The 18,480-nt window shown below is 45.2% G+C and overlaps 1 protein-coding gene across 5 annotated transcripts in view; it reads right to left on the bottom strand.

Moving 5' to 3' along the window:
- Positions 1-18,480, bottom strand: part of NRP2 (neuropilin 2) — a 121,578-nt gene that overhangs the window by 91,302 nt on the left and 11,796 nt on the right. For all 5 annotated transcript variants that reach the window (XM_074967988.1, XM_074967990.1, XM_074967989.1 and 2 more), the window contains exon 2: positions 8,858-9,035. In XM_074967988.1, coding sequence (XP_074824089.1) covers positions 8,858-9,035 — 178 coding nt within the window. The remainder of the gene's footprint in view (positions 1-8,857; positions 9,036-18,480) is intronic.

Genomic DNA, 18,480 nt, shown 5'->3' with positions numbered 1-18,480 from the left:
GACAGGTTGTGCAATTGTCCATGTCTATACATTAGGAAAGCCACTTACTGTATTCCACCATACCCTAAAGCACCATCATGTATTTGATAATTTGCATATAAACCTGAACATCCCAGCCACTTAGGTACAGTGCAATGCAGGGACGGATCAAGCCAGGGTGACTCGGATGCTAAAAGCATCCTGACTTGTCTGGTAAATAGCCTGCAGTTTGGCCTGGCTAGAATACAATTTTCAAATGTTAATTCTGCACACCAGCTAGAAATACAGGCCATTCACCAGAAAGCAGGTAAGAACACTGGGGATCTGTATCACTAGAGAAGAGGCTGGATGTGGATAGGATCTGCAGTGGGGAGAAAGCGTGTCCCTTCTCAAAAGTCCTACAGTAGAAAGTACATCTCTTGTGCCTGTTGAAATCCATCCTTAGCCGAATGGCCGAAACTGCAGCTTCCTCAAAGGTTGTGTCTGCACTGGAAATGTTCTTGCCCATCATTCCCAATGGTTAGTGCTCCCCAAACACTAGCACCAGGCCAAGAACGAGTGCAGACTAGAGATAAGCATTTATACTGCCGGGTCACATACCACATGAGTACAGCATCTGCTGTTAGCATCGTGAAGCACGATGAGTGATAAAACAGTCTAATGGAAGCAAGGCCCGAGACTTGGGGAAAAGCAGAAGGAGCAGTGGGTGAGAATGTGAAGTGGATCGATATATTTCCTCTTACTGAGGGATGATTTGGAGGTAGGGTGACTATAATCTATCAATCCAGGCAACCGAAATCTCCCTGTTCCCCACACAAACAATGCCCTGCTACTTCTTTGTTCAGAGATATTTATTTCCTTTACTATTAAAACAATCCTTTGTTTCACTCTCTCACTCAGTCTCCCCCAGCGTGTCTGTTTTGCCCTGACAACTCAGCCAGGGAGAGTTACACGCCTTTCTCACCCTCCAAGGCTTTGGTTCAGCTCCATTGACACTAAAGGCAAGAGAATTCTCTGTGTGTGTGTGAGGAATCAATTACTTCCTCTGACACTCTATTATGATAGCGCTCACATCTACAGATTCCAGATGAAAAGGGAGAAGAAGGAAGGGGCATCAGAGGTCCTGGGTATCCCAAGCTGCCATACTTAAGAGACAGAAAGATGTCTCACTCCTTGACTTACCTGCCCGAAACCAGAAGGCGCATGGCAGGAAAATCAGAGAAAACAATGATCACAAAGGAAATCTTAAGAAATCAAATGGAGCAAAATAACTTTAAGCAAGCTACAGCAAACACAGGATACTGGTGGGTTCTTGTCCCTGTAATAATCATGTGACACAGAGGCGTGCTGATAAGGGACCAGTATTTATTTCCTGCTGATAGCCACCTACCACAGGTCAAGATTACCAAAGATTAACACCCTTGTCAAATCTCAGGGCCAGTATCCCAACTCCTGGGGCTACTGTTATATCTTCCCCTTTTATTTTACTAAAAATGGAAATAAAACATTGCATTAGCATGCACAAACAGCAGTCCTAGGAAAGAAGTCAGGGCAGATGCCCTGAACTCCCTGACATTTTAGCTCTCATTGGAGGTCTGTCAATAACTACTTGCTCTGAATCCCACTGAATTTCTGGTGCACTGGCCACTTCTTGTTCTCATGGAAGTTCCTCCTACAATGTCCTGTGTGAGCACTAAGGACGGTCTGTGAACGACCATCTGTGTTTGCTGAGGGTGATGTTTCTCACTATCAATGCCTGTGCTCCTTGTGTTAGCAAAGGAGAATTCTGAATGTCCTCAAGAAAGAGTCACTCTCTTCCTTGGTTTTATTTTGGGATCTTCTGTTCCTCCTGTAGGACTGACCCTCAGTGGCAACTGTAGCATGTAATCCTGTCCCACTTGCAAGAGGGGTCACTCTCTGACATCCTTGATACAGGATCTTGTTCTGATAGTTTCCCCACTACTTCAGGATTAATTGGCTTTGGCTCAAGAAGCTTATTAGATACTTGCAACCTTCATCTCTGAATTGTTTTTTCTATTAAAAAATAAAAGGCCCGAGTTGCAATAGTCTAACAACGCTCTGTGTGGATCCCATGAATCTCCCAGGGCTTCTCTCTTTAAAGAAAAAAAAATCAAGTTCTTTGCTATTTGTAATGATTTTTCTCCTAACCAGCATAGTGAGGGTCTGACACAGTGTGCTCGCACTGATATGTCAGTGTGGCTAAAATGAGCTAGTTATGAACTGTAGGCCATACCTGTTATTAGCCCATCTGAAATTGCATAGCAAACAAACTGATTTACACTCAGTGTGTTATTACATTGCTACTTGATGTGTTGTGCAACAGCTGCATTTCAAATAAATTTTGAGTGCTAGTCTCCTAGTAAGAGATAATCTCTCTCATTTAATTCAAATAGATCAGTGCCAACCTTGGAGAATAAAAAAATCTCCTGTGGTTCCAGTGACGCTTTTGCATTCTGCTGCCTCTGTTTATTGCAGATTTCACACTTGATGGTGAAACTCCTGTCTGGTCAGAAGAGGACTTCTTGGCCTCTGTTCTTAGATGAGCAGTGTGCCTGGTGCTTAGCATTCTGACCTGATGCTGTGTGTTATTATGACATGGTATCCTTTGCACAGAATTCCCTCATCTGCAGGAATTCCACCTCTCCTTATGCTTGGAGCAGGCTATGAGTTAAATATTGTCTCCTATTTTACAGGTGAGGAAACTGAAGCACCCTACATAATTTGCTCCAGGTCACACAGTAAGCCAAAGATGGAGGCAGCAGGCAGGAATAGAATCCAGATCTCCTAACTCCCAGTTCTGGATGTTAACTGCAGGCCCCTCCTTTCTCCCATACATAAATAAATGTCTGGATAACATGAATTAAGAAACTACATGCAGCAAAGGTAGTTGGAATCTCATTAAAGGACAGATCCAATGCCCCTAAAAGTCAGTGGAAAGGCTTATACTGATAGCTGGAGGCTTTGTATCAGGCCCTTAAAGAATAAATTTTTAAACAAATGGCACCTTTCATACAGCCTCAAAGTTCTCTACAAGTAATAATTCACTAATCCTCATAACAATCCTCTGACATGTGTAAGCATTATTATCCCCATTTTGTAAAAGGAGAAACTGATACAAAAAGAAGAGACAAGTGATATTCTCAAGGCTACACGGCAAGTCTGGAGCATTGCCATCAACAGAACCCAGGCACACTGACTCACAGTCACTAGTATTTCACTTCTTGTGGTTATTGTCCATTTGTTTTAATGAGATTGCTTCATTACTTTTACATTGGATTTTCATTAAGTGTGGTCAATACAGGATACAAGAGGAAATACAGAAGAAATACCGTCGGGCTAGAGCTAGTGTGACTTGAAGCACATGCCTGGGTCGGGCAGCAGGAATCCCCCTTATCGCTCCATTGGGCTGTCTGGATCTTGGGTCCAGGTGCACAGGAGTAAGCAGGGCTATTCATTTGCCTACTCCCTCTCTGCAATAGGTGAACAGGGCCTTGGCTCTGTCCCCTTCCTCTGAGCCAGTGCAGGGTGAGTAGTAATTTATTGAGGAGATAGGCTAGCAATAAATCACTACCCCCAGGTGCCAGGATGACACAGGAGACGAGCGGTGACTCAGAAGTATGGCTGTGAGGCCCATAGGGGCAGTGTCTAAAGCCACAATCTGGCCCTTAATTTCTAACAATTCCAACAGGGATACAACATACAGAACCAAATCCTGACCTTTCTGTGCCCAGCAGGCTGGGTAAAACAGTGTGGTGGGATAAACCATAGCAACACTTCTTCTGCCTCATCAGTGTCTGAAGAATTCAAACTACCCTTTAAGAACACAAGCACAAACAGATTCAGAGCTGGCTGCATGCTTCTGTAGACAGTCAACAGGCCACAATAACTCAAAGAGTCAGGTGAGCTGTTCCATTCAATTCAGTGGGTGTTAACTCTGAAGACTAATGGAATGTTTAGATGTCAACATGGTTGACTCATTTGCTGTTGATTGTTCTGGCAAATGCACCCACCTACCCAAGGATTATGACTGGGGATTGGGATGGTAACAGAGTTAGGTTACAGTATGCCCCAGTTTAACCACAGATTCCATTGCAGACAGTGCTGATGTCTGAACAGCTCCAGCTCAAAACACTGTTTCTGCCTGTCCAGCCCATAAACCTACAAGCAACCAAATGCCTTCATGAATGTTTCCTCTATGATTTCCCTTCCCTTCATGGTTAAAGTTGAACCCTTCTCATTGTTTCATTCACAGAAGATCCAGTGTGGTCGCTTACTACGTCCCCTCAAAACACATCTCTCTCTAACATTATTCATATATTTCTATTTTCTAGGATTTTCCCAATTCAGAAAGAAATGGCATTGTTTCTAAAATGTTTACTAATGAGCTAATTTTGCTTATTTTTCAAAACATTTACTAATTAGTCACCTATAATTGCTGTCTTGTCTGCTCTTTAACCCCTGCTGATGGAAGGAAGACTTCCTGCAGTGTTATGTTCTTGTGTGAAGGGATCTGGTCAAGGGTGCTGAGCCTAAAATTATAGTTGCCAGCTGTGGTTTGGTATGTGGGCACTCACACCCACTTTGCATTGACTCTCTGCCATGCTCTCTTCTTGTTAGCATGCAGGATATTAAAATCTACAGGACTCAGACTACTTGCTAAGAAAGCAGAATATTTGTGTTTGCTTATTTCAGTGCCCAGCTTGAGAGAGGCTCATGCAACCACAACAAGACCTTGCAGGCTAACTAGACTCTGGCTTGATGTGTCTAATGGGATCCCATCCCACATCATAACACCCATGGCTTCAATGGAACACACGGCAGCATGGTTGTTATCACTGGTGTCTAGTAGCAAGGGAGATGTGTTTTGGTTGATCTAGGAGTCATGAGCCCTGGGTTGTACTCTTGGCTCCCTGACTGACGAACTATATGACCCTGGGCAAGACACTTCACCCCTCTTTCCCCTCCCACCCTTTGTGTGTCTTGTCTATTTACAGCATCCACTCTTTGGGGGTGGGACTGTTTCCCCTTCTGTGTTGGCACAGTCTAGCACAATCGTGTCCCGATCTTGGTTGGGAACACTAGGTGCTACTGTAATACAAATAATTAATCAGCAGCAGAGAATTTGGCTATCAGTCAATGCTGGTTACCCTCCTTTGGGGAAACTGATATTTTCCAAGATCAGCAAAGCAGCTTTAAAACAAAATATGAGACATGTGTAAGGTGAGTTAAATTATGGGCAGGTCAGCACCAGACTGGGAGCACTGTTCCTTTAAGTTCTGTTCTCCTCATATCAGGGTAAATGTGCATGAATTCCCCATAGTACTTTCTACCGTACCCTTCTTCTAAAACCAGTTTTCATTCGAGATGAGGCCACTCCTTTGGATCCAAATTCTGGGGAAGGTCCAAACTCGGTAGCTCAGGCTCATCTTTGGTTTTCATTCTGCCAGCTCTCTGAACAGCCACCTCTCTCACAAGGACCAAAACTCTCTTGTCTTGTTTGGCATGATACCACCAGAGGGGGCTACAAGTACTCTTGTTGAAGCCAATACTGTATGTGAAATCATCACAGCCAGAGACAGCATGTCCACTGGGTTATTCATAATTCAACTGCATTTCATGTTCAGAAAAAGTCGACAGAAAAAACATGCTGGGCTGTTTTTTATGTATGTATATTTTTAGATAATGCTTTCCTGGTTAAGCCATCATGACTCAAATGAGAGGTTCTTTTGTCTGTCTTGGGAGCAAGACTGTTCCACTATGATGTGAAATGAGTCTGCTTCCACCCTGTTTATACAGAAAAGACTTGGAATTCAAAGGCAGCTCTGCCCAGTCTAATCCTTCAGCACCATTAGTTCAGCAGAGCAGCTGATGGTAGATTTCAGGAGAGAATCTCTGGAAGGGGCTTTTAACAATCCAAAGAGAAACGTAGCTGGGGAAGGGACTCATGACTGGAAAAGGTGGCTATAGAATGCAGTGATTCACGCAACACTGAAGCTTCTGAGTTGGATTTTCCAAGCAAACAGCACAGACTGAACAGAGAAATGGCAATTACGAAGGATTGGGTAGAACAGCCACGTGACTGGGAATAATCTTCATTTCTCATCTACAGGAGGCTGGTTCAAGTCTCTCCTGAGATCAAAAATAAAACTTGGCATGTGCACGCAATGCAATGTGACAGAATGGCAACCTTTCACCAAAGCAGCCTGCTCTTTTCAAACTGGACACCGCTTCCCGGTTCAGATAGCAGATACCCAATCCCACTGCATGGGACTGAAGCAGGAGGAAAACGGCAGCTGCACTTGCAGTGCTGAGAGGAAGAAACGGGGAGCAGACGGGCTATTACAATTATTTCCGAATAGTTTGGCAGGTCTTAACCAGAGCTTCTCTCTTTCTCTTTCTCCTTTTGCTCCCGGCTTTACTGCTGCATTATTGCGTCGGAAGGGCAGCACAGACAATGGCCTGTTTTTCCCAGGCTTTATTTTAGAAAGCGCCCACCCTACAAGCATTAAGATCCTTGCTGTGACTAACACACAGGAGAAGAAAATAACAGAAGACGGCCAATTTTCCTTGTTTTGAAGTGCTTTCCAAACTAAGGAGCTTCTTTGGAGCAGGGATGAAGCAGAGAAAGAGAAAGGCCTTCGAGGGCTTCAATTACACCAAATTATTCCTTTCATGATGGGGGAGGGAGAAGGCCCAGTTACTTCCTAATGTGGCTGGACACAGCTTAAAAAAAGAAAAAGAAATATGGGACTGAACAGATGTGCCTCCAAAAAAAAAGGGCAAAAGAGAAAACAATTAAAATAATCAGCACTGTGGGAGAAACTTCTTTGCAGTGATCTCAGAAAGCTCACTGACTGAGCCTTACCCAGGAATTAACACATATTTAGTGCCCCTTCTGACACCAATATCCCATTCTGACACCAGCCTTGCACTCCTGTGGAGCAGGAGCAGGCAGCCAGGCCCTTGCAGCTCAGAGAAGGAGGAGGAGGAATCAGTGGCGTGGATATATTCCAAAAGTGTAATTTACATTATTTACACGCATGCACCAATCCTAAAACAGAGATGCAGGCAATCCCCAACTTCAGCATTCTCAGCCCAGCACTGATACCTAGTTCCTAGGGAGCAACTCTGCCTCAAGAATTGTTTCTAACTAGAGACCACTGCAGACAGCGAATTCTCGTGCTGCTCACAGAGCTCCCTCCACCTAGAGCCTTATGCAACCAAAAGTACCAACACCAACCTTTCTTCTAAGACTACAAAATTGCTCACACACTAAGAAAAAGAACTTGGAAAACTAGCTGTAATAGTGACAGCTGGTGGCGCTTGCCACAACTGCATTCTTATCCCCATTTTATAGATGGGAAAACAGGCAAAATGTGGGGCAACAGTTTCGGGGTCAGATTTTCAAGTGCTTAACACCTGCAGCTGGGGACAGCTTTTCAAAAAGAACTCAGCTCCCACATATACTGCTAAAGGGCCAGATCTCCAAAAGCATTCAGCTTCCAACATGCTCAGTTCTTCTGAAAGCTGGGGCTGCCTGTGGGTGTTAAGCACTTTTGCAATGCTGGCCCTGACTTGGCTAAGGCAACAGAACGAGTCAGTGTCAGAACCAGGACTCTTAACTCCTACTGCCATATCACACTCCCCTCTATGTACTAAAAGCTAATATTACCAAGCTCTTAATAGGGTTTTCATCAGTAGATCTCAAAGTGCTTTGCAAGGGAGATCAGTACCCATTTTACAAAAGGGCAAACTGTCACCCAGAGAGGGGAAATGACTTGCCCAAGGTCACCCAATAGGCCAGTTGCTGAGGCAGAAATAGAATCCGAGTCTCCTGGGTCACAGTCCAGTGGAACTGTAACATTTTTATTACCATGGGTTTTGAGTGACTGCATTTAGCCACCAGCAAGTTATGCAGCTCTGCCTAAACGCACAACAATAAAACCATGATCACGTCCCTCACTATTTTGCTTAGATCACCTGTGTTCATTTATCTCCATGGTCAGAGTTCCTGCTCCCCCCCCCCGCCCGCTACGGTACATGGCCCTGATCCTGCAAAGTACTGAACTCCTTCAACACTCACCGACTTCAGCACTGGTTGGATCAGGGCCTATGTGATTAGAATGGGCCACATCCTCAACGGGTGTAAAGCAGTTGAAACCATTGAAGCTATGCTGATTTACACCTGCTGAGGATCTGGCACCATAATTTTCAATCTTCAAAAAATTCACCTAAGATTGTGCTGATTGTTTTGTGTCAGTGGACCTGATCCTAGAGTCTGATATGTGGATGCTATCATAAATCAAAGGGAATACTGCGTGTGGAAAGACTGCAGAATCAGCTCCATTTTAGGAGACTCTAAACTTTTCCACATTTCAGACATCCCAATAGTTGGTCACAGACTCCGGAGGGTACATACTGGATTATAAATCCACAGAGACCACATCATTAATTCAGCCTTTAATGGTGCCTATTGATGCTGTTAATTATTTACTAGCTGCTAATTGATTTTCCTGGATAACCCGCTTCCTGGTCTCTCCTTCAAAATCAGAATTCACCAAGTGTAGCAGATCAGCACCGGTGCAGGGAACAGAACCAACACCTTCTATGTGCTAAGGATCACTATCCGAGGCTGGGATTCAAGCCCTTTCCCTTTGAGTGCGATGGAGTCACACGACAGCCTGCTACAAGGTAAGCCAGACTCTGAAGGAGGGTGACATAGCGAGGGATGCTTTGCAGACTGGGGCCACCACCCAGTTTCCTGTTTCTGGGTGTGCTTGGTCCTCGCCTTTCTAGTTAAGAGAGGAAGAGGAGGAGGAGCAGATTATCTCGTAAAGAAGAAGAGGAAGGCTCTTACTTGCAGTCATGTTTCTCAATTTCAAAATGAGGGTTGAAGTTGAGGATAATCTTCTGATTTGCTTCCGGGGCGTAAATGAGCCACTCGCAGTTCTGGTGGGAGGGGTAGTCCTGTGGGTATCCAGGTGAAGTAATGTAACCAGCATCCTTTGAATTCAAACGACCCCCGCACGACTGAACTGCAAAAATAACCAAGAGAACAAGTGGCTGAAACTGGCTTATGAACTTCAAAACGTTAACATTTATGCCTTTGGTTGTCTGATAAAGAATGTTTAACGGGCCTTTATGGCAGCGCGGTCTACAACTATCAAGCTAATCACTGGGTGCGTACAGTGAAGGTGATTATTATATACCGCAATCCTCCACCCCCTTCTACACACACACATACCACATTTTAGGCAGACCAGAAAAGGCCATAAACGCTCCTGCCTATGCAATTACAGATGTATTAAAGAAGAGGCAGTGAGATATCAGATCATTTGGAGCTGCCTTTATTTTCTCCCCTCTACTGGCTCTTTTACAAGCTTTCTATGGCACTCTTCCATAGAAACCACAAAGGCCCTGTACAAACATTGCTGGATGAAAATGCACAATATATCCCTGCAACTTAGGGAAGTAGCATCATCCTCATGTTGCAGGTAAGGAAACTGAGGCACAGAGGGTTAAGTGACTTGTCCAAGTTCATACAGAAAGTATGTGACAGAGCCAGGAACTACTACTTGCTACTTGCCTGGCTCCCTGTCCCGTGCTTTAAACCACAAGACAGTCTTTCCACTCCCTTCTTCCTGCCCCTCTTCTAAGTACCTCTCCTCTCAGTTTTGTCTCTCTCCTCTTGAAACACTTCAAGCCAGCGGAGCAGTTAGAATTACAGACTCTGATAATCAACAATGGTGGTTTTGTGGCCCAGAAATGGCCTGGTAACAATTACATGTTGAGCAAAGGAAGCACTTTCAGCTTTGGGTTATAACAGGCCCTAGAGGGCGATTTCATCTTCAAAAAAACATTTAATCTTATGAACACCACAAATCTGATTTATTATTTCATTACTCGCTGGGAGGAAAATCTGCATCATAGAGTCAATTGATAACATACTAAGATTCCGAACAAGGTCTCTTTCTCCAATAGGCATCTATATTTTACGTTCCTTGATTCCCCCAATCCCAGCAGAGCAGCCATCCTTGCCACCACTGCGTGCCACAGCTGGCTCCATTCAGCCGATGGTCCTGCTCCATAGCAATCCAATGGGGGCTGCCAACCAGATGATGCTAAGCCAACAGCATCAAGTGGCTACGGAAAGTGCTTGTGTCACCTTCCCAGATGCAGACACTATTCAGACAACAAAGAGTTAAGTTACTCCTGTAGCCTGACCCCTGGTTCAAAGACAGGCTTCCTCCTCCCTACCACACCCAGCCCAGACTAGAACAATGAAATAGACACAGTGGAAGCAAGTGCATGTGTGTATCCACTCATTCCCAAGCTATAAACCAGCCCAAGTCCACTCTTGTTAAGGGACTGAGTGACCTCAATTGTCACTGAAGCCATATTTGGGAAGTGTACCACCCGCCACTGAAAATGTGGGATGTTTGTGAGTAAAGGCTGAAATTCCTCAGCACCAGGAGCACTTAGCCTTGGGAAGGTTTTAATTTAAGAGCCACAGCAAACCAGGAGGAAAGAATAAGACGGGGGGGGCACAGGGGGGGAGGAAATGCCTCTGAGATTTTGCGCTGCTGGCATCAGTCATGCTTCAATATCACCATCTGCATGAAGCAGCAAGGCCTTGTGAATTATAGATTACCTCTCAGCAGCCACCCAACAGGACTGGATCTTCTTCGCTACAGGTGCAGTTCAGCCATTCCCCAGCCTGGCAATATTATTCTCTGCGCCATTTCCACCTTAGACAAACGAACAGCTTGTCAAGAGTGCAAATGCAGAGGGGAAAGAAAGGGCACGCGTGTAGCACTGCACTAAAGCCGGACAGTGAGGCTGTAAAGCCAGGCCGCCTCCCCTTGTTCCAGCTCTGCTGTGCTAATCTGCATTAGATCACAAAACAGAGCCAGGCCGTTTCCTTTAAGGGGGATGCACAATCTTGTACTCACTGACAAAGCACAGGAGGGAGTGTGATCTCTAGCACAGATGAACAATTACACCAGGTCTGACACAAAGGCAGAGATAATTAGCCCATCACAAATGAGCCCACTTCTGAAAGTTACTCCTGTGCCTTTTTAAGCAGACTAAATGACATTCCCTCTGGGTGCTCTGTGTACTGCATACACCGCAGGACAGCACTCATACAGGGTTTGTAACAGCTTGCGACTGGAAATTTAGGCTTATCCTTTGGGAAGATTTAAGGCCAAGATCCTTAGCTGGTGCCAACCGGCCTAACTCCACTGATGCCAGGGAGTTAGATAGAGGGAGGGATAGCTTAGTGGGTTGAGCACTGGCCTGCTAAACCCAGGGTTTTGAGTTCAATCCTTGAGGGGGCCATTCTGTGTGACAGTTGTTTTTGGGGGGAGGGATAGCTCAGTGGTTTGAGCTTTGGCCTGCTAAACCCAGGGTTGTGAGTTCAATCCTTGAGGGGGCCATTTAGGGATATGGGGCAAAAATTGGGGATTGGTCCTGCTTTGAGCAGGGGGTTGGACTAGATGACCTCCTGAGGTCCCTTCCAACCCTGAGATTCTATGAACAACTCCGACTTACGCCAGCTGTGGATCTGGCCCTAAAGTTGTCTGAATGTAGAGCAGCAGCTGCCCTATACGCTGCAGAGGGTGTAATTTTCCAGTTTGTATGCTCCTCTGCCAGCTCTTGGCAGGAAAACCACAGCCCGGCAATCAACTTGCCCCGTGCCAGTCTTTCTGCAATGAGAACCATGCAGCCAGGTGGGACGGTTCTTAAGACATCACTTCAACTTAACCTGCTGCTTCCTCCCTGCAAATTCCCTGGAAAAAGAAAGGGCACGTGCTACATACGGACCCAGCGGTGAACAATAGCGACAGGAAGCCTCCTCAAAGGAGGAGGGGTGCTCTGTCCTCCCCACAAGGGAGTAATCACTTCCTTTGCCACAAAACAGGAGTATTTTTATCCCCTGCTAGTTGTTGATGTTCTAAACCATATTCCTCATTAAAAATAGCTTTCTCCTCGCACCTCCAAGGGCATCGCTGCGACTTTCCCTTTCCCCAAATAAAATAAAATCCTAAAAAAAGCACGAGAAAACAGATAAGAGCTGAGGACTCATAAAAACATCTGGTTTTGTTCCACAGAGAGCTTGCTCAACACAAAAATATTTACAAACGCACATTCTTGCGCAGATCTCTTTCCCTCTCTTCTGAAGCACATGCACCTACATGTGGCTATGTGGATTTTAGACAGATAGGCAGACAGATCGGCGCGCGCACGCACGACTGAGAGAATTCACCTACCTGTTGACGCCGAGATATTTATGTGTGATTCACACTTCACTCATGTACACACTTCCACACCCTCCCATAAAAATCCACACATCATTTGCACACACGTACACCCTTCTAACCAAGATAAATATTCAAGCTGCAGACTGTTTTTCTTGGAAAGGGTGAAGTCTTGAAGCAATGAAAACAAATTCAATCCTTCCACTCCTCATCATCCTCTCTCCAGCTTTTTCAACATGCTTACCCACTAGACTGGTGCCACCAACTAGTCACAGGATTCTAGCACCCTTACTCACGCTGAATAACAGAATGAATATTCCAGAGGAAGTCCCAATAAAGTCAATAAGACGACTCATGCATTAAGGAGATCCACCATGTGAATATGGGTATCAGAATCTGACCGTTCGTCTTTCATTCTTGGCTGATAAAATGAGGTGCAAAAATCCTACTTTCACCCCAAATCTTGGGTTCACACATTGCTGTGTAAACCCATACCAGGTAGACAGGGCAGGACTGACCGATCCCATGGGCTTGATTCTTATCTTCCACAAGTTTAAACCCTGAGTATTTTCACTGACTTCAGTGGAGATACTCCTGATTTATACCAGGTAGGTGAGATCAGAATCAGGCCTGACTGTTTTACACCCAAATTCCATTTATGATTACAGTCTAAAAGACAAAATGTAATTGAACTGAATGAAACAAACAAGCAGATGGGTGGGGGGCTGCATTTCTCAGCTACATAGATACTAGGGAGATCGACAACTGTGTTTCTCTTTGTTACTGTTAGAACACCACACCTGCAGGAACATGTCACCTGCTACTCTGACAGGGCCAGAGGCTGCTGTGGCATTCCTCCCTTAGCAGCCCCGTTGAAATAAACAGGGTTGCAAAGGGTATCCACCACAGCAGCAGCTGGTCCGTAATCAGCACTTAGATACTATGACGGTGGATATTACATCAGCTAGATGAGGCCTCATAAAGCAACTCTGCCTGACCAAATGATCTAATGGCTCCTTGGGGGTGGCTAGACAACTTGGCGCTGGTGCCAGTCCAGCTTCCAGTGGACAAATGCCCTCACTACAAAAATGCACCATCAGAATGGTCACCCCTTGTTGGCAGCCCCAGCGGAGAGGCCAAGCACTGATGTGCATGAAAACTGAAGGCTAGTTTACATACTGCATTGAAACAACGGTGTCATTTTAAGCCAGTTCAGCTTAACTGGTGCAAAAGGCTGTGTGGGTGTTCGCATTTTAGCAAAAATCAAGCTTGTTTCAATTTAGCTTAAGTCAGTTAAGTTGCCTGATCTTTAGATTATGTATTAATTATATTGATTACTTAAGAATCCCCAGCTATCACTTTGCGGGTTGACAGGTTCTTGCCCCAAGATCAGGCCCAGTATTATTCAAATGATTTTATAGTTGGGAACCCTGATGTGCACAGTTGCAACACTCACAGTATAGGAACTCTTTTATATTCACAAATATAGTTTATTAATACATTTAGCACAGTCACAAACACCCCAACTCAGTAAGGTAGACAGAGATACTACAGAATCTACATCTGCACACCCATATACTCACATCATCCCTTGTAGAACAACCTGAAGTGTTAGCCATCATCTTCCTCATCACCATCACCTTCCCCCTCATCACCAACGGCCATCATTCTGGCACCTCCCAAGGACTACATCTCCTCCTTCTACTGCCCCTGGGCTGCGATGCCACTTTTATAGTATGTTACACTGCCGTTATGTTTGATGCATATTCAGTAGGGGATTTTCCCCCTTTTCCTTATTTGTATTTCCTCACCTCACTAATGGTGCAGTGTCTTTTTCCTAGAAGTTAGCATAGCAATGATCTCAACTTATTATCATACATGTCAATTCATTACCATGGCCCTTTTGTGAGTAGGTATCACATTTGTTATTTCTGTCCTAACTGTTTTTTTTGGTTCTTTCCAAGTTCCAAGCTGTGATGCACCATGAACTTAGGAAGCCCCCTATGCATAGGCACCAACTCCATGGGTGCTCCAGGGCTGGAGCACCCACAGAGAACAATTAGCCAGTGCATAGCACCCATTGGCAGCCAGCTCCCCTCTCTCCCTCCCACTCTCACCCACCAGTGGCCCCTGCCAATCAACTCCTCTCCCTCTCTCCCAGCGCCTCCTGAAAGCTGCAGCTCAGCCGTTTCGCAGCATGCAAGAGGCACTGGGAAGGAGGGGGAGGAGCAGGGAGGGGGTGCGCTCGGGGGAGGATACAGAAAGAGGCGGGGAAGAGGAGGGGCGGGGTTGGAGCGGGGGTGGGAAGAAGCAGGATATAATATAAACCTATAATAAAACAAACAATCAAACCCATAAGAAAATAAGAAACTTATAAGAAAAGATATATAGGCAAGCAAGCAGGCTAACCTTAGATGTATCTCTCTCATGTACCTGTTATGTACATCAGTTCATTGCCAGGAAACTTCTGTGGTTGACTCATGTACCTGGGGTCAGAACTTCCCCTTAAACCCTATTTTCAGCTCCCCAAATACTTTGGGTTTTCTGTTGGGCCGTTTATGTGTGCAAAGTTTATCTGTTCAATGTTCAGAGGCCTCAAGACTTATGCTAATTTGTTGAAGCTAATGTCTTACAGGATACAGGCCTGTAGGTTTCTTATATTACTGCTGAATATAATGCAAAGCAATGAATATAATAAAGGCAAGCTAGCCCACTGGGCTAGACAGGCTTAAGCTAAACAGAAATAAGACACGCTTAAACCGAAATCACAGAATCCACTCAAGCTGGTTTAACTAAACGGGTGCAAGTTTGTGTGTGGACAAGACCTGAGCCACCCTTCCAGCCCAGGTCAGGACTTGAGGCACGTAGGCTTGGCAGGGTGAAGGAAGCGGGCACTGCTGCTGTGCAAGCTGTGTGTGTTGTGTGGATTAAACAGAAGACGTCAGTCTTCAGCATGCCCTGGCAGCTTTCACCAGCCTTAAATTCACTTAATAAAATTAAAATGAAATGTTAAATATTAGCCAGATCTGCTAAGGGCCCAGTATGTTCCGCCACTCAATAGCTAAATGCGCTGTTTGGAAACCGCTCTCCCCTGCTCCCTCCCAGGCTTGCTGGAGGAGGGGAGCTAGATCTAGGGTTGTGGGTAAGCAGGGGAAGCAGCAGATCTCTGGCTTGCTCCTCCCCTACCCTCAATCACAGGGAAACTTCTCTAAACCAACTCTACAGTGCTGCCATGGCTCTGGTAGGGGCAGGGACAGCTGCTCTCTTGGGCATCATCCTCCCTCAGATCATTCCCCATGACCTCACACTGCTTCCCCTGCCACACTGGGAATGACCCCTGGAAGGTTGATGGGGAGGCCGTGGTAATACAGCTCCCTGAGTACTGTGCAATGTACTGGTGGGGAACCAAAGGCCTGAGGCATCACATAAAGACATTGGAGACAGCACAAAGGCTCCAGCCCTCCAAAGGTGTCCTGAGAACTGCAAGGTTTCCCCACACAGCTGGGTTTGGAGAGCTGAGATCCTTGCCCACTCCGTGGTGCAGAACATATTTCCCCTCATCTCCCCATGGGAAAATTAGGAGAAACCTCTCCTTGCTGAAATTCACTGGCCAAAATCAGCCCCTCACATGCATATGCACACCACTCCCTTTGAAGTTGGCATGGCAAGCATTACACATGTGGATCAAAGCAGCTGGTTGGGCCCAGGGATCTGCCTAAGAGATTATATGAGAGTGCCCTGACGCCTTCGAATGCTATGAAATCTTGAGCGAGAGGGTGTTCTCCCACTGAGTGAATTTTCTGCCAATTAAATCTCACCAGAGTTTGCTGACATCAGAAGAGCAGGGTTCAGTGCATCCTCTGATCTTGGATGCAAAAAGCAAAGGCCAACTCCATGTGTAACTTAAACTTACCCTAGCCAAAGAGGTGCATTTCAAAATAAACACATATGCTGCAGCCACTCAGAGTTGGTGGCTTCCAACAAGAAACCACCAATAAATCTTTTTGATTCACTAGGGTCATATTTGGTTACGATGCTGTTATAAATATAAAGGGAAGGGGTTAAGAAGCTTTGATACAGTACTATACAATCATAAAAGCTGTTTAGGGCAAATTATGGCTTCTAACATCACTCTTGTTAAAGCAGATCTAGTCAAAGAGGAAGATTACTTCCCAAAGCAGAGTGTGAATGTTGTAGTCCTCTATGAGTTTACTGTAAGAGTGCCTTTAGCCAGAATTCACCTTGAATGGAATGGTACTGAGCATGAAGTTATAGCTGGTGTAAGGAAGTTATTGCCTAAGGATCTAAGGATTGGGGAAGATGTTAAAGCTTTGTTCAGTAACCAGTCACAGGAAAGAAATGATCTTAAACCTGTGTCTATTATGGGCAATGATTTGCCTGTGGAGGGTTTCTCCAAATGTTTGTCTGTGCAAAAAAGCAGTTTGTCTGTGAATCAAGTTTCTGAATGTCTGTCTAATGTCTCAGAAGTGAATCTGGAATTAGATAAAGAGCAAAAAGAACTCATTGGTCAGGACAATGTTTCTCAGGAGCAGATCAAAGTGGCTGATGCACTCTCCCGTGAAAGTTTCCCAAAATCTACTGGTTAAAATCGTCCTTGAAATATAAAAAATATTGTTAGTCTTTATACAGTTAGTAGTATATCTACAGATGCATGTGTCTTAGTAATTCTGTTTTTTCCTAGAGCTCCAGGAAGAAATCAAGCCAGTGTTTCACACTATCTGTGATTTGGGGGGCGTGTCATAAATATAAAGGGAAGGGGTTAAGAAGCTCTGATACAGTACTATTAAATCCTCTTACCTGTAAAGGGTTAAGAAGCTCAAGTAACCTGGCTGGCACCTGACCAAAATGACCAATAAGGGGACAAGATACTTTAAAATCTGGGGTGGGGGGAAGGCTTTATCTGTCTGTGTGATGCCTCTGCCCAGGGACAGATCAAGAAAGCAAGCAATCCAATTCCTATAGTTAGTAAGTAGTCTACCAAGAAAATGCGTAAGATTTTCTTTCGTTTTTGGCTTGTGAAATTCGTTGTGCTGGAGGGAATGTGTATTCCTGGTTTTGTGTCTTTTTGTAACTTAAGGTTTTGTCTAGAGGGATTCTCTATGTTTTGAATCTGACTGCTTGTGAGATTATCTTCCATTCTAATTTCACAGAGGTGCTTTTTTACCTTTTTTCTTTCTAATAAAGTTCTGTTTCTTTTAAAAGCCTGACTGATTTCTCTATGATCCTAAGACCCAGGGGTTTGGGTCTGTGATCATTTTGTAACCAATTGGTTAGGATATTATTCTCAAGCCTCCCCAGGAAAGGGGGTGTAAGGCTTGGGGGAATATGAACTCCAAGTGGTCCTTTCCCTGATTCCTTGTTAAATCACTTGGTGGTGGCAGCGTACCCTCCAAGGGCAAAAAGTTTGTGCCTTGGGGAAGTTTTACCCTAAACTGGTAGAAATAAGCTTAGGGGGTCTTTCATGCGGGTCCCCACATCTGTACCCTAGAGTTCAGAGTGGGGAAGGAAGCCTGACAGATGCATTCATGCAAAAATAGCACATGACATAGGAGCAGCTCCTGCTCTTATACCCATTCAAGGAAGGTGACAGAGCTGAGACATTCCAGCACCAGGTAGTCAGTGGGAGTTCTGCCTGCACGAAGAGTGAGGATCAGGCTAGGTAACATTTTGTGGAGAGTCACAACCAGGACTTTAGAACCACCAAAGAGGAGGCTTCTGCCCAAAGAAGCCTTTGGCTGAGCCCAGTGCATGCTGGGACAGGACTTTGGGGGCATAACCAGAGTCATGTGAACACACACACTGAGCAGACATGAATGATCTATGAAGTTTATGTACTTCCCTACCAAGTCCCAGTGCCTTGATTTAAGGAGCTCCCAATAGCTGGGCGACATGCAGGCCCTTTGAGTCTGTTTGTTGTATGCCAGAGTCCTAGGAGAGTGAGAGTCAAAGCTCCTTGCTGCCAAATTGGGAGCATCTGCAAAACAGCAGGGTTACCCAGGCACGGAGCTGTAGGCTCAGTTTCCGTGCTGCCCGCCCCTACAAACTGTGCCTGTCATCTGGCCCACAGAAAACAAATAAGCTTTATCTGGGTCAGGAGTATCGCTCAAGTACATCGGAGTTACGAATAAATGAGACCAAAGAGCCAGTGTTCCCCGAAACCACAGCCAGGGAGAAAGAAGGATGCGAGAAGTGGGCTGTG

This window comes from Natator depressus, chromosome 11, assembly GCF_965152275.1.
Source record: "Natator depressus isolate rNatDep1 chromosome 11, rNatDep2.hap1, whole genome shotgun sequence".
In the NCBI taxonomy this organism is placed as follows: Eukaryota; Metazoa; Chordata; order Testudines; family Cheloniidae; genus Natator; species Natator depressus.
Note: the sequence above shows the minus strand (reverse complement) of the source record. Positions and strands in the feature narration are given on the sequence as shown.